The sequence below is a fragment of the Lynx rufus genome, unplaced genomic scaffold, assembly GCF_022079265.1.
Source record: "Lynx rufus isolate CCGP_SWC_20201006 ecotype Redwood Valley unplaced genomic scaffold, mLynRuf1.p SCAF_6, whole genome shotgun sequence".
Classification (NCBI taxonomy): Eukaryota; Metazoa; Chordata; class Mammalia; order Carnivora; family Felidae; genus Lynx; species Lynx rufus.
This window is the reverse complement of record NW_025814878.1, coordinates 67,980,476-68,006,537: the sequence shown is the minus strand read 5'-3', so window position 1 is coordinate 68,006,537 and position 26,062 is coordinate 67,980,476. Positions and strand designations below refer to the sequence as shown.

At 40.5% G+C, this 26,062-nt stretch overlaps 1 protein-coding gene across 1 annotated transcript in view; it reads left to right on the top strand.

Moving 5' to 3' along the window:
• The first annotated feature begins 6,720 nt into the window (after positions 1-6,720).
• The window catches only part of ZNF292 (zinc finger protein 292), a 94,299-nt gene continuing 74,957 nt past the window's right edge, over positions 6,721-26,062 (top strand). Inside the window, exons 1-2 of the mRNA XM_047101231.1 lie at positions 6,721-7,271; positions 7,473-7,669. Of these exons, the coding sequence (XP_046957187.1) occupies positions 7,502-7,669 (168 nt within the window). The 5' untranslated portion in view covers positions 6,721-7,271; positions 7,473-7,501. The remainder of the gene's footprint in view (positions 7,272-7,472; positions 7,670-26,062) is intronic.

The window sequence follows — 26,062 nt, the reverse complement described above, 5'->3', positions numbered from 1 at the left end:
CTACTTAAACAAAACAAAACAAATAGTAATTAACATAACCCTCTGATAATAGGCAAATACACCCTCAAAACTCCCATTGTATAGGCAGGCCAGGTCCAAGGACCTGAAGGACCAGCCACAAGGGTCCTTGGCTAGATGAAGGATAGAAATCAAACTCCAACCAGCAAAAAGTGAGCCCAGAGTTTACTGATGATATATGAAGAGAGAGCAAAGACAGATGGAGAGTCTGGAAGACTCAGAAAGGAAAAGGAGAACACGTCTCATTTTTTTTGCTTGGGGTCTGGAGTTTGTAGTGAGGACAGTCGTCCTGTGTACGTGTCCTCTCAGGCATCCAGGAATGGGTGTGGAGCAAGGACGAGTGTTCAGGTGTCCTCCATAAGTCACTTATGCCCTAAAACCAAGGGTTTTGGTGTCAAAGTGTCTGGAATTAGTGATCTTGGAAAACGTACATGACAACCTTGCCTGGTCACTCCTTAGGTGTTACCCATTGTGCTAGAAGTCACCAAAAAAAAATCCTTAACTCTGTGACCTTTATAAGGAGGACGTACATTATAGTGGGGGTGCAAGAATGATTCTAGCAAGAATAGAAGCAGGAAAAGGAGCAAAGAAAAAAATATATGTTGTTGTTTTTTCATGGAGTCCCTTCAGTTTCTCTCTCTCACCATCTTTTTTTTTTTTTTTCAACGTTTTTTTTATTTATTTTTGCGACAGAGAGAGACAGAGCATGAACGGGGGAGGGGCAGAGAGAGAGGGAGACACAGAATCGGAAACAGGCTCCAGGCTCTGAGCCATCAGCCCAGAGCCCGACGCGGGGCTCGAACTCACGGACCGCGAGATCGTGACCTGGCTGAAGTCGGACGCTTAACCGACTGCGCCACCCAGGCGCCCCTCTCTCTCACCATCTTTGAGAAAACTAGGATAATTTCTCTGTGACTTTGTATTGTAGATTTTCTACCTCCATCTTCTCTGGGACCCAAGAGCCATTATTTGAAATGCAAACTTAAGGAAAGGTTTCTTATCATAAGAAAAAGAGAGAAGGGTAGGTATTTAGAAAGTGGACTAATAAAAAAATCTTAAATGTATTCTTCACAAATATATTAAAAAAAGCTAAGTAGGTAACCTTAATTTATTCCATCTGCCAGAAACAATTTGGATCCAATTTCTTTTTTATAAACCAATGAGTTTTGCATTATTATACCCATCTCATAGTTAAAATTTTTTTTAATCTTTAAGATCTCTTTGTGTCTGTTTATGTGTGCCTATATATAGAGAGAGACATGTTATAGATGTGTGATATTTTTCTTACTAAAATTAATTTGTAGGAGAGGTCTAATTTAATTGGCTTAAAAACAAATTCTTCTAAACATAATTGTTGGAAACAAATTATTCAGATAGATGTAAGTGGGATAAGAGCTATAAACTTTTTAGCAGTAATTATACTTTAAGGTATGTATACCTAAAAACAGCTTTCCAAATTTCTTGGTAACCTGAAACTTTGCTAAGTTAAAATAAATGATGAGATATTTATTGAATACCTAGATCATTTATAAATAAGAGAAAATAGTGATTGTAGAAAGATATTATGCCTCAGTTGAAACTGTAAAACTTGCGTAGATACCAGATTTTAGTCCTGTTACCTCCAGTCATGTTAATTGTCTTTGACGTTTTGGTATTTCTTGTAAACTGGATGGATCCTAAATTCTTTTAGTTTCCTCATCTAGCTATAATCTCGAAACTAATGTTTCCAGTTTTCTCCCATCCTTGGATTTGGAATCACTGAGAACCAAAACTGTCCTTTGTCCTGAAGTCCTGCAAACTGAAGCTAGACACTGGATATAAATTTCAGAGAAATCGCTACCATAGCTCATATTTAGACAAGCTTCTTTGTGTTTGTTGCTATATGGTCCTTTCAGAAAGTTGACTGGTAGAGTGATGACTTAATCAGAAGCATTCAAAGTGCAACCCAGGAAAATCTCTCAGATGGTCACTGCCTCCCCTCACTCCATCTGAAGATGCTTCAACCCTGACATCTAGAAATCTTTCCTGGTTTACTGGCTAAGAAACTGATTTATAATTTGCTCCAATTATTAACCTTTGTTTTTCTCCCCCCCCCCCCCAAAGATATGGGCTCTTGTTAATTACCTGATTGCTTGCACAATATAGGCCTAACTTTAGGAGCCCACCTAGACTGCCTCCTGAAATAAGACAAGCATTTAGCTGAACTGACCAATTTTCAGGACTAAGAGACAACTTCAGTGAGATGGAGCAACTCATGCCACTTGACTATGAAACTTATTTAAAGTTTCAAAGGTGAGACTGAAGGCCAGCAGTATTTGCTACCCCAAAATGTATCTCTGAGCATGTGGATTATCTTAAGCTGTTTTTTAAAAAATCTTTTTAACGTTTATTTTTGAGAGAGAGAGAGATTGCTAGCTGGGGGAGGGGGGTGGGAAGGGAGGCAGACAGAGACACAGAATCCAAAGCAGGCTCCAGGCTCTGAGCTGTCAGCACAGAGACCCATGTGGGTCTCAAACTCACGAACTGCAAGATCATGACCTGAGCCAAAGTCGGACGCTTAACCGACTGAGCCACCCAGGCGCCCCTTAAGCTGGCTATTTTTAAGAAACAGCAGACACAGGTAAAGCTCTGAGAACTGAGTGGAAGTTACTCTTTTATAAGAAATATTTATATTTAGAAGGTAAATCTCCATTTGTAAAAGTATCTCTCTCCTTCACCGTGTCTGGAAAGGGATGATTCAACCTCTAGAAACTCTTATCAATAGAAAAGACTAGGCCTTAGATTTGCACAACAACCATACCCCCGCTTGCAGTTTTCCTGGGTCTGTCTCTTGTATACAAGAGGTGTTACTAAACTTTGTTTTCTCCTGTTAATCTGTCTTTTAGCAATTTAATCACTAGCACCTAGAAGGGAAGAAGGGAAAACTTTTCTGCCCCTTCATGCCACAAAAGTAATACTTTCTGATCGATCTCCAATGAGGTAAATGAGATACAGTGATTAAAACTCAGAAATATAAGAAAAGAGACGCACTTTGTAGATTTCTCTCTTTGCTTCTTTGCAGAGATACTGGGAACTACTCAAGGATTCTCTATAGAAACAGTGTATCAAACACTTTCATGCTTCCAAGGTTTTATTTTGCTTTATTTAGTGGTTATTTTCACCTTGCTTGATTTCTAAATTTGAATAATTGAGGCTGTATTAAAAGCATTTTCTTAAAGAATTGTTGCCCTTTCTCATTCACACCTGGCTTTTTCTCCTGTGGAAAGAAAAAATTATCCAAATAGGCAATAAGAATACCCCTCCTCATTTAATTACCTGTCCATCTTCTATCTGGGACAACCCAAGGAATAAAATTAATCCACCTAAATGTGGGTCCTATGTGCCCGTGCGTTTGAATCATTTCAGTATTTGGAACAGCACCTGCCCTATGTTTTCAACATGTTATTTGACTCCCTTCACTGTTGCTCTCAAGAAAAATGTCTTCCCTGTCAAAGTGCGGTATGCTTTTAACTGATGCCAATAGAGCTTTAAACCAATGGTCCTTCTTTGTGTCTGTGGGCACCAACGGTGGTTCCCAGACTCTACAGATACTTTCTATTGGACTGAACCCTCGACAGACTCCAGCCCTCACCTCTGAGTTCCAGCAGGCGGCCTGTGTGGGGCCGGCGGCCCAGCTCTTTGGAAGGGAGCGGGTTGAGCCTGCCGGAGACCAAGCAACAGTGCCCGCATCGCGGCCTCCGCAGGACAGACTGGAGCATCCCCGCTCGGTCGGTTTTCGGAGGCCCGGAGCCCCGCCGTGCCCAGGTTAGGCTCCAGCGTTTCTCTACCTGGAGGCCCCCGGCGGCCGCTTCTCCGGGGCCAGGAGGCACAACGCTCTGTGGACTTGATCTGCAGCGCTCGGTGGAAAAGCCGCCGTGGCCAATGCTAGCGCGCAGGCGGCGGGGCGGCCCCGGGACTGAGGACGCAAGCACCCCCGCGGCTGCCGGGCGGGCGAGCCCTGGGCCGCGGTCCGGGAAGCCCAGCATGGTCTCGGCCGACTGGGGACCCGCATACAGGGTCAGCGGAGCGGAGCCAGCCTTAACCCGGCTCTAGTCCTGTGGACCTTCTCGGCCGCCCTTGCCCAGGGAGGAAGCCGGGGAAGGGAGAAACAGCGACTCAAGGGCGGCGCGCTCTCTCCTCCAACTCCTGGCCTCGCGCTCTCTGCCTGCATGCTGAAGCGGGGGCCTGGCTGCGGTGGTTCTCTTGCGCCCGGCGTGGGAAGGACCTGCCGGCCTCAGCCCTAGCTATCCGTTCTCTGCAAACACCGCTCTCGCTCATCCCTAGCACGGCCCTCTGGCTCTGTTAGCTGGCACAACCCAGCTCCTTTCCTGCCCCTAGGCCCTGCTATTTCAAGAATTCTAGGGGGAAAATGTGCACCGGCAAGGTGCGGGCCAGGGCAGGCCGGGCAACTCGCGAAACGGGCAGGCACAGGCCGCCCGGATGCAGATACATCTGTCCCCTAAGGGTTTCCCCAGCTTTATTGATCGCAGAGGTGGGGTGGGGATCTATTACTGTCTCTCAGATTTACTCTGAAATAGAGTCTCTTGGGAGTGAAAGTCCATATGATTATATCATGTCCATAGCAGTCGCGCTGTGTCCAAAATGGGCAGGAGCACTCACTGCGCAGACACTGGGGTCCCCAGAGAGGTGGATTCTCTCCTCCCTAGGGCTTATTCTTGTTTCTCCATGGACCGAATCTCCGAATTCCCCCAGGAACGTCTCAGTAAGTAAGTGTCTGTGTGTGTGTGTGTGTGTGTGTGTGTGTGTGTGTGTGTGTGTGTAAGGATTCCCATGAACTGACCGTTTGGTATTTAAGAACAAATGGACTTAGGTACAAATAAGTGGTGTACTTGTTGATACACATTTTCTATGGATAAGAATGAGATTTCTGGGATATCCAAACAATGTAGACCTGATAAGGGATAGCATTTCCAATCCTCATTTAATTAAAAACTTGCACTTCTGTTGACACTCTATGGACATTCTAGTTAGCACTTCAGTTAGACTTTTGTGTTCTGAGTTGAATCTACATGCATTTTCATAACAGAATACTTGTCATGTGGTATATAATACCTTTGCAGGTGACTCTCCATCACAAGCGTAAGCTTCTTCAAGGCAGGAATAGGTTTTATTCACTTTTGATTTACCCAAACCAAGCAGTGCCTGCACATAAATACTCAGTAACAAATGATTAAGTAATTACACCAATCACCCCTAGTCCTTCCATTTCCTGTAGGCTCTAAATGGAGGAATGGGGAGGTAGAGCTCAAAGATAACATGAAGGACTTAGCCATCCATGCTAAGGGACATTTGCAAGACCTTAGTAGGGCTCAGAATCAATTTGCTAATCAAGTCTTGCTTTTAGGGCTATCCTGGGCAGGAGGAGGGAATGACCATTCTCAGACTATTTTTGTAAAATCAGTATTTGGATATATTTCTCTTTTCATGTATTTTCCTTTCTTTTCTCCCTTTTTCTTTTTATAGACTAGGTGTGGTATAAGCCATTATGCTTGAAGTTGAAAATATGCCTTGCTAACCTTTTGATATTTATCTTTGGATTTACTGATACATTTGGCTAATTTCATATTTCTTTTTAAATTTTCACTGTCATCCTAAAATAATATAAATTGGAGAAATCTAATTTTGGATGTCGAAATACTTCACTTGGGAAAGTGAGCTGCAAATATTAAGATCTATTAGCTGCCTTAATTGTTGCTTTTTCAGCTATCAGTGATACTTTAAAAAATATGCCTGGTCCTTAGCCTTTGAATGTACTCCTCAGATTCTTCCAGAAGTAAATATTTGAAGAACTTGTCTGTTACTATGTAATAAGAGTATACATATGTTATACTAATATTTTAGCTGATACTGTTTTTCATAAGGGGTTCAGTTGTGTCCATTCACCTTATATAATGGCATTTAACAAAGGTTGCCACCACTGATGCTTTACAAAACATTCATTCTAGACAACATACTATCTAGAATATTGTCTGTAGCTACTAGAAATCCCTGGAAGAGGATGCTGCACACAGAAGGGATTCATCTTATTTTGGATTCTTGTACTAGAAAAATATAGTTCACTTGGAATGATAGTGAAAAAAGTAGGTGCCTGATTAGTATTATTGTTTCTGAATTTCTGTAGACCATTCGGTTTTAAGAAAGATAAGCGTCTTGTCTAATTTTCTACTACTAACAAAATATTCATTTTATTATTCTGAACTTCAGGGTTAAGGACTTTTTTGTAGTGCCTCTTCTACTGTTTTGTTCAAGCGTCAGGTATTCATTCCTTCCAGGTTGTAAATAAAATATGGTTGAGAATGTCATGTCTATTTGCAGCATCAGAAAAAAATGCTGTTGAATTTATAATCATTCTTGATAACCTTGTTCTTTTAGCATCATCTTCCCCTCCTCCGTTGTGATTTTTAATGGAGTTATTGCTGGTTTTTTTCTTGACCTACTTTCTTTACAAAAGCTTTCATATAGAGTGTTTTCAGTGATGGTGATTTCTGTAGCGTGTAGGAAAAACTCTTAAATCATAGTGAAACAGATTAGCTGGCTATCACTTATTCTAGGAATGTTTTCGTGATTTAAAAATCGTCTGGTTACAACGTCCACAATTGCACAGAGTGAAATCTTTTAAGCTATGCTTTTCATGAATTCGCTCCGTTCTCCAGAGGGAGGATTTCAACCTCATTCTGTTCTGATCCAATTGTTATTTTTCTTTGTTGCCTCCACCCCCTAGAGAATTGTGTTTCCCGGGGAGAGGCGTCCTTGGGGCTGAAGGGGAGAGTCAAGTGGGGTGAGATTTAGTACCTTAGGCACTAGATCCCTCCTCCGCCCGCCTGGGGAGAAGTCAGAGACAATTTTGACAGTCCATAATCCCACTTTGGCTCTCACGCTTGTGGTCCATGGGTAGGTTTTACCTTCTTGCTTTTCCCCTGCCTCTGGCTTGCCTGCAGGCCAACCGCAAATGCTGCCATTGCCCCAGCCCACCCAGAGCTTTCGCTCACCCGTCCTCTTGGGGAATTAGGACATACGTCCGTAGAAGACTTCGGGGATTGGGGAAAGCCACGCCGGAATCGGGACACTCGAGAGGGCAGCCCCTCCCCAGGGTTCCCCCCCACACCCCGCCACGGTCGCAGCGCCCACGTGACCGACAGAAGGCCTCCACCAGCCCGCCCCTTTCGGCCGCAGCAGCCCACTTCCCGCTCGGGGTAAGTAAACCGCGGTTTTCCGCACCGCCCCAACCCCGCCCTCTTCCTTTTCCCTTCCCTTCACCTCCCTCGGGCTCCCTCGCGCCAATCTCCCCGCTCCCCCATCCTCCCCACCGGGCCCTTTGTACGTGCTCGGCGGCGTGCGAGCGCGCCCGGCACGTGACCCCGCCGAACGTGGCATTGTGTTATCACGTGACCCAGGTGCGTACGCGACGGAGCGGGGTGTGAAGATGGCGGACGAAGAGGCCGAGCAGGAGAGGTTGAGTCGCGGCGGAGGCGGCTGCGTCGCGGAGCTGCAGCGCCTGGGCGAGCGGCTGCAGGAGCTGGAGCGACAGCTGCGGGAGAGCCGCGTGCCGGCCGTGGAAGCGGCCACGGAGTACTGTCAGCAGCTGTGCCAGGTGAGGGCGCCTGGGGGTCCCCTCCCCCTTTTCCCCAGCTAGAGAGGGAAGAGGGCGAGCGAGCGCCTGGCGGCCGAGCGGTGGTCGTCGCTGCTGGGGCATCGTTGGCGCCGCCGCCCAGGCGGGAGCGGAGAGTACGAGGCAGGCGCCTTTGTGTGGCTGCCGTTGTGGCGGTTGTTGTCGGCAGTTCCCAACTGGGGGAAGGGAGTTGTGGTCAGGGCGGAAAATCCCCCCGCCCCTTTCCTTCCCCGAACTCGGGACTGCGCGGTCCCCGAGGCTGAGGAGATGTAGACGGCTGAAGACTGGAGCCCTCTCCGCCGCAGGGAGAGGGTAAGGGAGGAATGGAGTCCAGGTCCCCTTTTTCCTCCTCCTCTTATTGTGCACTGGGGATTACCGCGCCCCCCGCCTCTGCGCCTCTGGTTTCCCACTCCGACGGGCCTCCGCCCCCACTGGTTTGATTCCTTTGCTTCCCCCTGCTTTCATCCGTCCCGCCCCCGGCCCCGTCCTCCCTGTCTCCCGGCCTTTGTTGTTCGAGTTTCGCCTTAGGACTGAAGGGGCCTTTGTTGACGTTCTGGGAACAGTCCCCGCCGACCCCTTGGAGCTAGCCGAGACGTTCGGGGGTGGGGGGCGCAGAGGTTGCCCTTTCCTGCCTTTGCTTGCTTGGTGCACCACTTCCATGGTGTGAAGGTTGCTCTCCTCGGTAGAGGAGAGGAGCTCTCCCTGCTCCTACGGTCGAATGTTTTTGTGGGGCGGCTTTCCAGAGTCCGCTTCTCTTTTGCTTTCACCCTTGGAGGAGTACGGTTTCCTCTGCCCTTCCTCCCGCATCTCCCCGCCACGCTTATTACTTGGATCCTTCCCTATTTGGCCTTCTGGTGAAAAGGAGAGGATTGAGGTTCTTGTGGACCTGTGCTCAGGTCAGTTTCAGACCTTTCCTTCCTTTTCTTGCACAAGGACACTGCTTTCCAGTAACTGCGTTCTAAGCAGGATTTGGAATGCTAGTAACACTGCTTGATAGCAATCGGAGAGTTTGGGTCTACATTTGGATTTGATTAAAAACCCTCCAGTTACGTTTGAAATTTCAAGGTGCTGTTACTGGTTGTGGTGAAGATTTTGGCTAGATTGTCTTGAGGAGGAAAAAGACCATATATGCAGGTCCCATTTAGAGTTTATTTGTGAATGTATCATCATAGAGAAATTGTTTTGGAAACATAGTGAGCTTAAGCCAAACAATGGGAGGACCATTTTAGAATATTCGAATAGATTACGTTTTCACTTAATTTTTCACCTCCAAGTTCTGAAATTTTTTCTTTATAAGATAAGGGATACTTGAACACCTACAAAAAATTCAATATGCACGTTATTGTCACTATTTGGTAGTAGTTCATTATCTAAAAAAAAAAAAAAAAAAACTTTGTCAGATTAGGTGGTGACTTCTCTAGCAGTATATGCAATGTGAAAGCTCCCCACTTAGCGTACTCTAGGTCTGGTGAATACTTATGTGAAACTTAGAGATTCCATCATTCCTTTGAATCCTTGTTTTAAAGAATTGTTGAAATTTGCCAATTTGACCTGCCTGGAACTACCAACTTGTTAATTGGTCTTTTAGATGTATTTATTTTAGATATAAAAGAATACTTAACACCCTTTTAAGGGAAAGTCTTTCTTTATAAGTGAAGTCTGATTTTTAGCCTTTGAAAAGTATTAAAGTCTAGCTTTGCTTAAAGATACTTTTCAGATAGCAGTGTCCACAGATGGGTTTAAGGCTAATTAATGTAAACACACTTGGCCAGCAATATTTTTACGCAGGATTAATAATTCTGGGAAAATGGAATCTCATGCAGGTAGGACTTTTTTGAGTGTATGCCACATCATAAAGTTATCACTTTCAAAAGTATTTTTAATGGATGAAGCAGCATTTCTTTTTATTGATATGAAAAGAATTTCCTGTATTCCTTTTAAGCTATTAGTCTTATAATATGTAAATAGTTTTTATTGACCCATGCTACAGGAAACATAATAAAACAAATACTAGATTTGTGGATTTCAAGAATAATGAAATATTTCATGCATTAAAATCCCACAATAATTTAAATGCATTTAAAAGTAATCTCCATTACTTGAACAGTTAGAGTGTATCTGATATTTGATCCCTCTAGAACATACTCTTTTGTTTTGTTGTTGTTGTTGTTGTTTTTAAGTAACCTGTTACTGTTTAGTGATTTTGTTAAATGGGAGGTAACTTGAAACATAATTGTTTCTTTAAAATTGTATCCCAGCCATTATTACTTAACATTCTGATATGAGTTGAGCAAAGAAGTGGTTAACAAAGAATTTATTAGAGCAATCTAAAAACAGTACTTGAAATGCTAGGGAGCTAGAAATTATGTCCTGATTTCTAGCGTTGAGATTAGCTTTTTCTATGTAAGGGTTTCCCACAAAACTGGGATATTTACATGCTTCAGAAAGACAAAGATAAATATTTGTCAGTGGGCTGCAGAGTTAATATTCTCTATGTGTTAACGCTTAGTGCTTGTGTGATCCTAACTTGCATTTATTTTAAAAAATGAATTAGTTTAAAGAAATGAATTAGTTTATATTTTGAATTTTTACCTCAGCAACAGATGAGTTTCTGGAGAATATGGTGAAACCTACATAAGTAGAAGTTGCTTATACATCCTAGTTAGTAGATTTTTTTTTTAATTAAGTACAATAGATAGCGTTCTGAGAAGTAAAGTAGAAATAAAAGACATTAAATTTTTCTCACTGTTAACAGTATTGTTTTCTTTATATTGAGTTGAAAGTATGCCCCCTTTTTACTTTTATACCTGAACATTTGCTTAAAGCTGAAGTAGGAGGAGGGAAAGGTGGGAAAGGATGAGCGTAAGAGAGTACCTGTCAGAACTCAAAAATTTCCTTAAATCTTTGCAAGCTAGCTTTAATATGGGTAATGTAATTGACTTATTAATTTTATTTTTTTTTTTAAGTTTATTTATTTTGAGAGGAGAGAGAGAGAGAATGCACACTGGGGAGGGTCAGAGAGAATCCCATGCAGGCCCTGTACTGCCAGTGCAGAGCCCATTGCAGGGCTCATACTCCCCAACTGTGAGATCATGACCTGAGCAGAAGTGCAAGGCTTAACCAGCTGAGCCATCCAGGCACCCTGACTTACTAATTTTCTTAAAATCCGCTTAGAATAAGAATATAGGATAGCCAGAAGTAATTTCTTGCACTTATTTGTGTCAGGATAATTACTATATAAAAATTGATTATAGTTGGAACTTCTTGGGCTATTTTTTGTGTTAGACCTGGTCAGTATTCACTCACTCACTCACCATCGTTAATGAATACCTACACTGTGGGCCAGGCAGATGTGGTCCCTGGCTTGCAGGAGCCTACAGTCTTTGAAGGAAGGTAAACAACTAGTTGTAGTAAACTGTGATTTGTATCTTTTATTTCTGAGATCAGTGTAGTAAAATGGAAAGCTACTTATTTGGAAGTTTAAACAAAAGCATTTCAATAGAAGAATTATTCTTAAAGGATTTTAAAATATTACTTAAAAAGTTAAGCCATTGTAATAGTTGGAAGAATGATTTGTTGGGGCATGATGTTGACAGCATTATATACTGGGCTGGATGACTGGTTGATTAATACATGAATTGTGACTGGTTTTGGCCATTTATCTTCTGGTGACCGATAATTGTTTGAAAAGGTTGAATTGATTTGTGGAAATAAGTTTGTATTTTGTATCTGCATGCTTTCATTCATACAAGCAGTGTTTCTCCACTGGCATAGTCCTTTTCTTCCTGAAGCTCTCTCTTTTAAGGCATTTGAAAATAGGTGGGGTCAGTTTGTCATTTGCAGGATCTGTGGATGTGATATTGACATTTAGTGCCCATGGGCCATGGGTGCTAACTTTTGAGGTGATCAGGACAGTTACACCCCACTGAAAAGTATTCCTCTGCCTAAATACCCGGAATGTTCTTTGGAGGAACACAACAGAAAGAAAAATAACGTATTAGGAAGACTTTTAAAAGTTATTATGCTCTTTTCATTTTAAGATAATATAGTTAGCATATTAAGAAATGTGGTTAATCTGGAACAGGTCCAGGTAAATGCTTGGCCATATTTAAATTCACACTGAGCTTGAGAGGTCAAGAAAATTTCTGCTTCCTTAGTAGAAATTGCAAGTAATTACTTAAACAATTACTAAAACAATTCACTTTTACTGGGGTAAGTGGGTAGCAATTCCAGCATCCTTTATTGTCCTGATTAAAGCAGAGGTTTGACCTTTTGATATAATTAAAATTCTGTACTTTTAAGAAAGCATTTAATGCAAAGACTAGATTTAGATGTTAGCAGGGGATATAAGATACAGAAGACTCTAGTATATAAAATAATAAGATTTAAATGAAACTTCAAGATGGTAGTTGAAGAAGTGTCAAAAGACAGTGTATCATTAACAGATTTACTTTATTTTTTTATTTTATTTTTTAAATTGAAAATGTAGTGTACCGAATTTTTTTTTAAATTCAAACAGAGAAAGGGCATACAATAAAAACTTGATCTTCCAACCCCAGACCTCCTGTCACCCTCCACAAAGACAGTTCCCCAATAGTTTTTTATCCATCTTTCCAGAAATACATATTTCTCCTTTTTAAAAAATTAAGTGGACATATTATATACTGCATCTTGCTTTTATTCACCAAAAATATCTCTTCGAGATCATTCCATAGTTGCTCGTGTAAATCTGTTTTTCTTTTTTTTAATTAAAAAAATTTTTTTTAACGTTTATTCATCTTTGAGAGACAGAGAGAGAGACAGAGCATGAGTGAGGAAGGGGTAGAGAGAGGGAGACACAGAATCCGAAGCTCCAGGCTCTGAGCTGTCAGCACAGAGCCCGACGTCAGGCTTGAACTAATGAACTGTGAGATTATGACCTGAGCCAAAGTCGGCTGCTCAACCGACTGAGCCACCATCCAGGCGCCCCATCTTTTTAAAAATTTTTTAATGTTATTTATTTTTGAGAAAGAGAGAAAAAGAGTGTGAGCGGGGCAGGGGCAGAGAGAGAGGGAGACACAAATCTGTAGCAGGCTGCAGGCTCTGAGCTGTCAGCACAGAGCCCGATGTGGGGCTTGAACTCACAAACCATGAGATCATGGCCTGAGCCAAAGTCGGACGCTTTAACCCAGTGAGCCACCCAGGCACTCCATATCAGGCACCCCATATGTTTTTCTATTTTTAATGTTTATTTATTTTTGAGAGAGAGAGGAGGAGACATAGAATCTGAAGCAGGCTCCAGACTCTGAACTGTCAGCACAGAACCTGATGCGGGTCTTGAACCCACGAACCACAAGCTCATGACCTGAGCTGAAGTCCAGTGCTCAACCAACTGAGCCACTCAGGCGCCCCTATGTTTTTCTATTTTTAAACTGCATGGTAATTCCAGTCTGTGGCCATGCTTAGTTAATTATTGGTGGCTATTAGATAAATAAGTTAATTTTTTGCATAATAATTTCAATAAATTGTTCAAAGTAGGAGGTAAGCACTCTGGCTGGGGTATCAGAGAAAGCTTTACTGAGATAGGATTTGAGCTGGGCCTTAGTACTTGTATTAACTAGTGCCTTATTGGTGTAAGAAACAAAAATCAAAACTATTAGAAGAGCTACTGAGTACTTAAATTATATAGTTAAAATATTTTAGTGTATATTTTAGTTTCATCTGTTTGATACAAGTTCATTCTTTTGCTTATCTGCCTGTTTTCTTAGCTTTATTATAGTGGTATTTTGAAAATGCTCGCTTTCTTAAAAAAAGCTAAACTTTATTCTTTTGATTATTAGAGGATATCTTAAGTTAATTTTTAGGACACTTCTAATCAGAAGAAAAGATGGCTTGCTTGTTAATTAGTGATAATTACTTTAGGTATTGAGGGAGTAATAAGTCATTTAAACTTTAAAAGTGTAGGTAATGCTCAGGGGAAATAAATTTTTAAATGTTCATAATTAGTATGATTTCATATTAGAGATACTAAATTCTACTTTCCAGAATATGCTTATGCCAATTTTAGCAAAGGAAAACTTTACCAAATTTTGCTTGCCTCCTTTTTGACACTTTCTGGTCCTAAATTGAAATAGGGCAAGATAAGATGTATTCTGCAATTGCTCTTCATAATATTTTATATCACTAATCTGCAAAACCAAGGATCTTTGAAAATATATGAAATTGTTGGTCTATTTATTTGCCTTGAAATTCTGTCAAAGTTGAGAAATTACCTTGTTTTTTCCAACTCCCACACATAAATCCAGTTCATAAAATTAACCAGTCACCATGAAAGAAGCCTCATTTATAAAATGGAAAGTTTGTTATTAATGTATTTGTTACATACTCCCTGTATTGTTTTCCAGGAGAACCTCTTGATTTGCTATTTCTCTTTCAGCCTTGAGAGTTGCGCAGTGCACCTCAAAAACAAAATTTTTTTTCCTCCCCCCCTTGACTTTACATTACAAAAACTTAACGGTCTGTAAATACATACATTTAGCCAAGAAGATATGTTAAAATTCAATTACATGTATCTTTTCTTAATGTATTTTAGATAATTAAATTCCTCATGTGGGAGTACTAAGGGAGCTATGGAGCATTATGGAGCTCTCTGCCTTCAAAGCTCTTACAAAAATTAAGGCATATATTGAGTTAAGCAATAATATTAGATAGTAAAATAGTCATAAATACAATAAGTGGAGTATGAAGTAAGAGAACTGGTCATTTTGAAATTAATTTAGTAAAAATTAAGCAGGAAAGGAAAACACTATTTACATTGGGTCTTGAATGAATTTAGATAACCAAACAAGTGGGAAGGATGGGAATAAACACCCAGAAAAATGGAACAACTTCAAACTGGCATCTTGGATGAAAATATCAGGAGTTGGTTTGAAAAATAGGTTAGAAAAGTGTTAAGAACCAGACTAAGGGTTTAGGATCCAAACAAAGGAATTTTAATGAATCTTTTAAGTGTAGATAATATATAGTTACATTGACTAAAGACTCTCTTTTCTAAATTTGGGGCATTGAAACAAACAAAAAGAAGTTCACAATGGTAAAACGTTTGGTATTTGTTTCCTAAGTAGGCTCCATGCCCAACATGGGGCTTGAACCCTGAGATTGAGAGTCACATGCTCTACTGACTGAGCCAGCCAGGCACCCCAACTTTGTTTTTTCTTGAAGTATCCTGAGTCAGTTTTATTGCAGTGTGACAAACTACCCAAAAACATAGTGGCTTTGGAAGAAGAGGTGTTTGGGGCTTGGAACTGAGGTTCCAGCTGAGGTCAAGAGTCACATGCTCTAACAATTGAGCCAGCCAGGTGCCCCAGAAGAATAGCTGTTTTTATTACTGTTCTCAAGTCTGTGGGTCTGTTGGGTGGTCTGCAGTCAGCTGGTAGGTTGTGTGGGGCTGAATGTCCCAGATGGTCTCACTAATTTGTCTTGTGGTTGTCAGGTGGGTTGGTCAAGGTTCTTCAGTTGGGTTGGCTCATCCCCATTCTTATCATCTAGTAAGGTAACCTAGGATTTTGTTACATGGCAGGAAGAGAACAAGTTCTACTGCACAACTGCTTTTTAAACCTCTGCATGTGTCGCATTTGCCATGGTCCCTTTGGGTACAACAAGTGATCAAACCCAGCTTCTTTTGGGTTCAGGGAGATGTGATTCTTTAGGGATCATTTATGTAACAATCTACCACATATCTCATTTTCCTTTATTCCCCACTGCAATTTCAGGCACTTTTATAGGTCAAATTAAAATTTTTCCTCTCTATAGCCCTGTCTTTGCTTTTTTTTTTTTTTTTTTTTTTTTTGGTCACCCATATTCAGTAATCAAAGCACAGCTCTCTGTTCCTTTTCTCTTAGTTTGGCAAAAGATATTTTCAGTCTTTTTTTTTTTTTTAAGATTTTTTAAACATTTATTTATTTATTTTGAGAGAGAGCACGTGTGGCATGTGAGGGAGGTGCAGAGAGAGGGAGAAAGAGAGAATCCCAAGCAGGCTACACGCTATGCTGAGATCATGACCTGAGCCGAAATCAAGAGTCAACCACATAACCCAACTGAGCCACCCAGGTGCCCCATCTAGTCTCTTTTACTAATCTTATTCTTTATTTAGAATTTTTTTTTTAATGTTTATTTCTTTTTGACAGAGGGAGAGTGTGTGCGCACGCATGCGAGAAAGAGCCAGTGGGGGAGGGGCAGAAAGAGAGGGAGACACAGAATCTGAAGCAGGCTCCAGGCTCTGAGCTGTCAACACAGAGCCTGATGTGGGTCTCGAACCCACAAACCACGAGCTCATGACCTGAGCCGAAGTCAGACACTTAACCAACTGAGCCACCTACCCGCCCCTAATCTCATTCTTTAAATAGAAGAAGGGTATCCCTACTACATCACTCAAACTTTGGAAAATTTGTAGAACAACCTCTTTATTTACAATAGTTCACCTTAATATTAAATTTGGTCGCAGTTTGGTGTTTTGTGCTGTCTATACATTGTACAGTCCAATAATAGCATCCTAGTTCTTATCTTAATCTTTGGCCCTCTTTTTTTCTTAACTGAAGAACTTGCTTTTAACCTTACTTTCTATTTATGAAATTCCCCAATATCCTGCTTTTATCTTTGTACCTAATTGGCAGTCCAGTACTTACAACAGTGTTTCTCAAATTTGAGTTTGCAGAAACCCAAGAGACTGAGTCTATAGATCTTACAGTTACAAGTTTTGACCTCAGCTCATAGATTAAGATGTAACTTTTTTTTAACTTCAGCACTTAGTTGTCACACTGAACTATCACAAAACCATATATATCCTTACAATGTGTGATGCATTCTATTTTATTATTTATTATTATTTTGAAAAGCTGCTCTTGATTTTATAGTCCACTGATAGTCATAACCAGCAGTTTGAAAAATACTACTTGTAGGGTCATCACTGTGCTCAGTTTAGTAGTTAAGTACAAAGGTAGGCAGTCCTGAGTTTATCAGTTGGCCTTCTAGCTGATTCAGAACATTCTTATATTTTATTTAGGAGGAGCATCAAAATTAAAATACAGTTTTAAGTTTTTTTACAGTGAATGCTGGAGACTGCATTATGACCATGGAACCCAGTTTGAGAAATACTGGTGCATAGCATAACATACAAATTTAAGCCTTAGCCCAGGGCTCTGTTTGCTCTGTTGTTTATTTTTGTCCATCCTTTCACTGTTCAATGGGAACTTTCTGCTCCATCTAAATTGGTCTCTTCATTCCTTACAAGTATACCTGTTCATTTTACTTCCTTTGTGACTTGACTTAGAGGAGCCATGTTATGTAGTAGAAAGCCAGATGGATTTGATTTCAAATATGAGCTCCTCTGCAATCTGGACAAGATCTTTAGCTCATGCTTTCTTTGAAAAAATAAGGCTGGGGTGAGATTGAAGCTTGGAGTTAGAGGCTGGACTAAGCAAATTGAAGAGGAAAGATTTAATGTTCAGAACAAGCACTGTTAGATCCTTTACTAATAGTGAATTGTTTAATCTGAAGACCTGTGAGATCATAGGATTAAATACCATTCAATTTGTTTAAATGTCCCATTTAATCCAAATTGCTTCATAGGATCTCATCATTACTATGTAATACTTGTTTGGTATGACACTGAATCATTAGAAAATATTAAATTTTATTAGGCATTTGTTTAGGAAGACAGATATTTGGTTAAATGGCTAAAATAAAGCAGTTCAAATATCTGGACAGTGTATTCATGTGGAACATTTGGCATCCTTATTGATGCCTGACATAGGCAATGTTATATATTAACTTTATACCTTGTAGATACAGGTTTTATATTTATAAAGAGGTAATCTAAATTTAAAAGTGGTAATTAATAATTGACTTGATTCCTACCCCAACCAGTTTTATGGGGATATATGAAAGTTAGCATATCAGATATGTATGCTGTAGTAATTTTGGTTTACCAAAGTTAATTGAAGCAAATATTTGTGATTTTTAAAAATTTTTTTAATTAAATAAATTTTTAATGTTTATTTTTGAGAGAGAGAGGGTTAGAGTGCAAGCGGGGGAGAGGCAGAGAGAGGGAGACACAGAATCTGAAGCAGGCTTCAGGCTCCTAGCTGTCAGCACAAAGCCCAATGTGGGACTTGAACTCATGAACCGTGAGATCATGACCTGAGCTGAAGTTGGTCAGATGCTTTATTGACTGAGCTACCCAGGTGCCTGTGATTTTTTTTTTTTTTTTTGGAGAGTGAGTGCACATGTATTGGGTGCACAGAGTGGGGGGGAGCAGGTAGAGGGAGAGAGGATTTTATTGTATTTTATTTTTTAAATGTTTATTTATTTTTAAGTTTATTTATTTATTTTGGTGGGGGGGGGGCGGGAAGAGAGCCAGCAGGAGAGTACAAGTTGGGGAGGGGCAAAGAGGGAGACAGAGAATCCCAAGCAGTCTCCATGCTGTCAGCACAGAGCCTGATGCAGGGCTTGAACTCACTAACCATGAGCTCATGCCCTGAGCTGAAATGAAGAGTCAGATGCCTAACTGAGTCTCCCAGGTGTCCGTATTTATTTATTTTTGAGAGAGAGTGGGGGAGGGGCAGAGAGAATTTCAAGCAGGCTGTGCACTGACAGTGCAGGTGTAGGTTCTATGTAGGGCTTGAACTCATGAATTGTGAGATCATGACCTGAGACGAAATCAAGAGTCAGATGGTTAACCAACATAGCCACCCAGGTGCCCTGCAGATATATGTGATTTTTGAAAGACAATTATTTCCTTTAAGTAGCAGTGATTTTACTACCTTTTTTAGGTGAGCTGTTATCATCAAAACCAGGCATTTAGAATCTTATTTTATTCATATTAGAGAGAGAGAAGTGTGCACTTAAGCTGGGGAGAGAAACAGAGGGGCAGAGAGAGAATCTTAAGCAGGCTCCATGCTCAGAGTCCAGTTCCATGACCCTGGGATCATGACCTGATCTGAAATCAGGAGTTGGACACTCAACTGACTGAGCCACCTAGATGCCCCTAGAATTTTGTTAACTCCAAATCAATAGCTTACATTTTGTATTTTCTATATAAGCATTTCTTGATCTTTCCCTAAGTTTTGCAGGTATGGTCTCAGTCAATAAAAAACCTGAAACATTACATGTCTAACTTAAAAGTATTAACATTTTATCAATTCATACTCTGCAAAATACAAATTTTTATTTTAAATATTTTGAAAAAAACTTTCACAAGATTATATATATTTTTTTTTAATTTTTTTTTTTTAACGTTTATTTATGTTTGGGACAGAGAGAGACAGGGCATGAACGGGGGAGAGTCAGAGAGAGAGGGAGACACAGAATCGGAAGCAGGCTCCAGGCTCTGAGCCATCAGCCCAGAGCCCGACGCGGGGCTCGAACTCACGAACCGCGAGATCGTGACCTGAGCTGAAGTCAGACGCTTAACTGACTGAGCCACCCAGGCGCCCCAATTTTTTTTTAACTTTTTTAATGTTTATTTATTTTTGAGAGGGAGAGACAGAGCATGAGCAGAGGAGAGGCAAAGAGAAAGGGAGACACAGAATCTGAAGTAGGATCCAGGCTCTGTTACTGTCAGCACAGAGCCCGATGTGGGGCTCAAACTCACAGACTGTGAGATCATGACCTGAGCTGAAGTTGGATGCTTAACCGACTGACCCACCCAGGTGCCCCTCACAGATTATATTTCTAAAGAATAAAACATAAAGTTTAATAAAATACTTGTTAAAATTGGTACTTAAGTAGTTTGAATCTTGTGATGTGCTGTGATTTGGACTTATCCAAATCATATTTGTATCACTTTATTTTAAAGCTCTATTAGGGAAATTAAAAAAAAATTGTTGCCTGCTTAAATTGGGATATTACACATAATAACTGATATTATGAATAAAACTTACATTCTCAAAGTGATCATGAAGTTCATGGTCAGCATGAAGATATTTTGTAGGAAACAGTTCGGAATGCTTGTATCATAACTAGGTGTTTCTTTAGTAATTAAGAATTCACCCTAGTATGTAAAACTGAGTATGTTGACAAGAAGTGAGTCAGACTTAGTATATACAATATTGTGACCTGTTTATAAAATATTTCTGAAAACGTGACCTGATGTTGTAAATGCTACCTTAAAGAGATTAAAAAAAATTTTTTTTTTTTAACATTTATTCATCTTTGAGAGACAGAGACAGAGTGTGAGCAGGGGAGGGGCAGAGAGAGGGTGACACAGAATTTGAAGCAGGCTCCAGACTCTGAGCTGTCAGCACAGAACCCAATGTGGGGCTTGAACTCCCAGACTGCGAGATCATGACCTGAGCTGAAGTCGAAAGCTGAGCCACCCAGGCGCCCCAAAGAGAAATTATTTTTAACACAAAAAAGACATTTGAGGATTTACCTATCTTCATTGAAACCATTTGTGGTGTTTGACACCCCCCCGCCCCCCCCCCCCGGGGGGGGGGCGAATCTTTTCTAAATCTTGTTTTCCTTGATGAAAGAAACCTGTTCTTTGTATCCTGTCTTTCATATATACTTTTCTTGACAGCCCATTAGATACTGTGAATTAATGGTTTGGGATTCTAAGGACACTGGTTTTAATTTCCACAAAATTGTTTATTGTGACCCTTGGCATGCTTCTTATAATTTTTCTTTGTTTCTTTATCCTTGAAATGGAAATGATACAGACCTTTGCTGTAAGAATTGATAAAAGGCATAGTTATTTTAAATGATTGTTAAAATATAAAAACATTTTCATTTACACTTAGAGACTACTTTGGAACCACCTTTGATGTTTTATATGTGATAATGACCCAGCATAATTTGGAAACTCTGTCATTTTCAATGCCATCTATTATCATCACTTTGAAAAATAACAATTACTGATTTACCAAATTTTTTGAAGTCTATATTCTAGAGAAGGTGGAATTTGATCTTATAATAATTTATAAAAAAAATCTTTTGTGGTGCCTGGGTGGCTCAGTCACTTAAGCATCTGACTTCGGCTCAGGTCATGATCTCATGGTTTGTGAGTTTGAGGCCCGCATCGAGCTCTGTTGACAGCACAGAGCCTGGAGCCTGCTTCAGATTCTGTCTCCCTCTTTCTCTGTCCCTTCCTCGCTCTCTCTGTCTCTCTCTCTCTCTCTTTCTCTCCCTCTCAAAAATAAATAAACATTAAAAAATATTTTTAAAAAAATCTTTTTATTTTGGTGGTGTGAAGGGGAAAGAGATTACTTGTGTGTGGCTTTACCATTGAAACCTTTCCTTCATCCAAAATTTGAAACCTGGGATTTGAGAGGCTGGGGATGAAAGAAGGTGTATTACATTATAACTAAAAGTATAGATTTTGAACTATGGTTTGAATTACAACTCCCTTATTGGACTTCAGGCTTGGTTTTGTGTCTGTGTCCTCATCTATAGACAAGGTAATATCTGTGTTCAAGCTGTTGTGATTAAGGCATAATGTTTGCTGATCACTTTGTATATTATGATGCTGGAAGTACACAGTAAATGCTAGATATTAATACACTTAAGAGGACTAGATCTGAAATTGTCCCTCATGAATATTAATATTAGTAAAATACTGTTTATTGTCATCTAGATAGTGGTTTTGAAACTTAAAAATTTTTTTTTGTTAAGGGAACTCCTTTCCTCTACCCCAAAGTCTTACTTGATATCTTGATGTATAAAACAGCAAAGTTTGACAAGGACTGATCTAACACAAAACAGTACCATGCCAGAGTTATAAAAGGGGTTCAGGCATACTTCTTTTCTGACATTATTTTCTTAAACAACTGGGATTTTTTCCCCTTATTTTTCTTAATTTTACTCCTTTCTTCTTTGTATTCTGGTGAAGATAGTTTATGAATGACATAATAAAGCCATCACTAACAATTTTCATGTATTGTATTTAGTTTTTAAAGAGTTTTAATTGTGCTGCTTACTTTTGTTTTACATACCATGCATGTTAAGTAAACTCATTTTTTTGGCACCTGAGATTTAAAATAAATTTATTTCTCTGGAAGCATGGAGCTGACATGTATGTTGTCTGAATAGAGAAATCATACCTTTTCAGAGGAACAATAAACATTAAATACTAGTGAAACTTAAAACAATTTTTTTTTTTTAATAGTGAAACTTAGGGGCGCCTGGGTGGCTCAGTTGGTTAAGCATCCAACTTCAGCTCAGGTCATGATCTCACGGTTTGTGAATTTGAGCCCCGCATTGGGCTCAGTGCTGACAGCTCAGAGCCTGGGGCCTGCTTTGGATTCTGTGTGTGTCTCTCTCTCTGCCCCTCCTGCCTCTCAAAAATAAATAAACATTAAAGCAATAATAAAAAAATAGTGCAACTCACACACAAATAGTTCTACAGATATACTGAGTGCTAAGGTTTTAATCTTTTTTAAAGTTTATACAGAAGACCTATGCCATCTTTTTTTTTTTTTTTTTTTTTTTTTTTTTATTTATTTATTTTGGGGACAGAGAGAGACAGAGCATGAACGGGGGAGGGGCAGAGAGAGAGGGAGACACAGAATCGGAAACAGGCTCCAGGCTCTGAGCCATCAGCCCAGAGCCTGACGCGGGGCTCGAACTCACGGACCGCAAGATCGTGACCTGGCTGAAGTCGGACGCTTAACCGACTGCGCCACCCAGGCGCCCCGACCTATGCCATCTTACACATTCCCCCAAATCTTCATCTTATTTTCTCTGGAGCTTTCATTTTCTTCCTAGTGTTTCCAGAGTAGTGGCTGTTCCCTGGAAAGTGGATCTTTCCATCAGTGCAGTTGAGATTCTCCACCCCCTCAGAGAACCTTTCCACTTTTCCTGTGTCTTCGTCATTTTTCTTTCCATCATTCCTGACCTTGAACTTGCAGATATGTCTTTTTCATCTTTTTGCTTTGTTGTCATTTATCTTTTTTTTTTTTCCTTTTCTTTTCTCTCTCTGTCTCTTTTAAGTTTATGTATTTTGAGAGAGGGAGAGAGTGCAAGTGGGGAAGGGGCAGAAAGAGGGAGACAGAATCTCAAGCAGGCTCTACACTGTCACCATGGAACCCAATGCAAGGCTCGAAGTCACAAACAGAGAGATCATGACCTAAGCCGAGATTAAGAGTCGGATGCTTAACTGACTGAGCCACCCAGGTGCCCCTGTTGTTCGTTTATATTAGGATTTTTTTTCATTTTCTTTAAGCCCGTCTCTCCACATATGAAACTTCTACCTTAAAAAGGGGCCTTTTAATCTTGTTTTCTAATCTTTACTGCCACACTTCTTGGAAAGTTACCATATTTGTTGTCTTTATTTCTTACGTTCCTTTGCAGTTTGGATTCTACCCATCGTACTAAAGAAAATGTTCTTTTAAAGGTCACTTGCTCAGCATATTTGTAATACATTATTAAGTGTAGACCCAGGTAGCAATCCAGCAGCTCAGATTACTTCACGTGTTTGCATTGTTTGTAAGAAAGTGTAATTGTTCACATTTTAAAAATTATAAGCTTTGGAGTGCCTGGGTGGCTCAGTCAGTTAAGTGTCTGACTTTTTTAATTTTTTTTATTTTTTTTAATGTTTATTTTTGAGAGAAAGAGAGAGACAGAGCGTGAGCGGGAGAGGGGCAGAGAGAGAGGGAAACACAGAATCTGAAGCAGGCTCCTGGCTCTGAGCTGTCATCACAGAGCCCTACATGGGGCTCAGACCACAAGATCATGACCTGAGCTGAAGTCGGACACTCAACTGACTGAGCCACCCAGGCGCTCCTGTGTCTGACTCTTGATTTTGGCTCAGGTCATGATCTCACTGTTTGTGAGTCCAAGCCCTGCATCATGCTCTCTCCTGTCATTGCAGAGCCTGCTTTGGATCCTCTGCCCCCCCACCCATCCTTCCCCTACTCTCACGTGTGCATTTTCCTTCTCAAAAATAAATAAACATTTATTTAAAAAGTTAAAAGCTTTGGGGCCCCTGGGTGGCTGACTTCGGCTGAGGTCATGATCTTGCAGTTTGTGAGTTTGAGCCCCACTTTGGGCTCTGTGCCTACAGCTCAGAGCCTGAAGCCTGCTTCAGATTCTATGTCTCCCTCTCTCTCTGCCCCTCCCCTACTCTCTGTGTCTCTCTCAAAAATAAACATTAAAAAAGTTTATGAAAAGTTATAAGCTTTCATATTGAAATATGGATGTTTGGCTTAATCTTGGAATGTCAGGAATCTGGCAGTATTAGACTCATTCATGGCTACAAGCTGAAGTAGCTTGCCTGCTCAGCCTCTGTTGGCATTTTAAATGTTTGTGATCTTAAGTTCATCTCCCTTCAGATTTATTTACACTGCTCTCCTAATCTTCTGCCTTTTGTGACTGCTCCTTAGTCACCTTCACTGACTCTCCCTTTTACCTGCTGCAGTTCCACAGTAATTATTAGCTACCATTGATTTATTTAAAAGGCTAGATTCAATATTTCAGGATTTTTTTTTTGGTGTCATTTCCTCATATGTTCTTTTCTTCCTTGCACTCTTCATGAGTAACCCTCAACCATTTTTCCCACTTTATCATCGTGTCTGAAATTGGAGTCTCATCAGAAAGAGGCTCATGATGCCCTAGTTGATAATCCATGATTTACATACTAATCTTCAGTTGTCATCCACTCTGACAGCATCCCCTGTCACTCTGGATAGCATTTCCAGTTATCCATTCTTTTATTTATTTATTTTTAAATGTTTGTTTTTTGAGAGAGAGAGCACACGTGTGGGGGAGGTACAGAGAGAGGTGGGGACAGAAGATCTGAAGTGGACTCCATGCTGACAGCAGAGAGCCCGATGTGGGGCTTGAAGTCATGAACCCCAACATCATGACCTGAGCCAAAGTCAGATGCTTAATCGACTGAGCCACCCAGGTGCCCCAGTATCCATTCTTTTAGATCTTACTACTCTTCTTAGCTCTCAGCTCTTATTTCCAGCTCTCTGGAACTCTTCCTCATGGAGTTCAGCAGGTACTTCTAATTAAATATGTTTGAAATTGTACTCATCACTCTCCCTTACATTCTTCCACTCCCACAAAACAGAAAGGTAGTTAGTATTGGTGACATTTCCCCCACTCACACTTAAACTTAGGATTTGAAACCTTGAGCCATTTTTAACTCCTCCTTTCACCTCCACAATCAACTCACCAAGTTCTGTTGATTTTATTCATGCACTGCTTCCTGTAGCCTTCTCTGGCTAGATCTGATATATTAATCAGTGGCCATTTAGTTTCTTGCAGCAAGAAAACTCAAAGATTTTTTTTTCATGAAGGTGCTTTTCTGTCCTCCATTCTCTTCAATCTGTCTTTATATTGTCTCTAAGATAATCAGTTTATCTTTTTAAAGCATATCACATCATATACTTTCCTTAAAGATTTTATTTATTTAATAATTTTTTAACAATCCTCTTTTTAAATTTTTTAATTTATTTTTGAGAGAGAGAGAGAGAGAGAGAGAGAGACAGCATGAGCTGGGGGAGGGGCAAAGAGAGAGAGGAAGACACAGACTACGAAGCAGGCTTCAGGCTCTGAGCTGTTAGAACAGAGCCAGATACAGGGCTTGAACTCACAAGCTGTGAGATCATGACCTGAGCCGAAGTCAGACACTTAACTGACTGAGTCACCCAGGCACTCCTTAAAGATTTTAAAAGGCAGCCCATTGTTGAAGACTTCAGGTTCTGTGTTAGATATCATGAGGTGAAATCTCAGTTCTACCATATAGCAGCTGTGGATTCAGTTCCTTAACCTATTAAATGAGGATAATACTACTTCATAGGATTGTGAGGATTAAATGAGGCATCATCACAGTGCCCATCACATTAGTAAGCACCACATAAGAAGCTGTTCCATGAAAAATAAAATTCAAGTTCACTTGCCTTACGTTCAGATTTATGACCTGGCTCCCAACGCACCAGCTTGGCTAATTGGGAGCCATATTTCTTCTCTGTAACCTTAAGTCTTTATGTTTTGTTCTTATACTATAATTTTCATATCTTCCCTCACCTCTGTGCTTTGGCTTTAGCTTTTTCCTTTAGTGTTTCCTCTTATCAACCCCATATCTCTACATTTCTTTCCCTCAATCTGATAAAATTATTAGGTATTAGATTTCTAATGAGGCTTTCCTACACTCCTAAATGGATTTAATGACATATTTGCCTTATTTATATTAGACTTTTATGTTTTTTCTGGCTTTTATCAAAGTTTCTCTGTATTATGATTGTTAGTCTCTTCAACTTACTCCCAAATTGGTGCTTCTTAAAAACAGGGGCCATTCGCCTGGGTGGCGCAGTCGGTTAAGCGTCCGACTTCAGCCAGGTCATGTTCTCGCGGTCCGTGAGTTCGAGCCCCGCGTCAGGCTCTGGGCTGATGGCT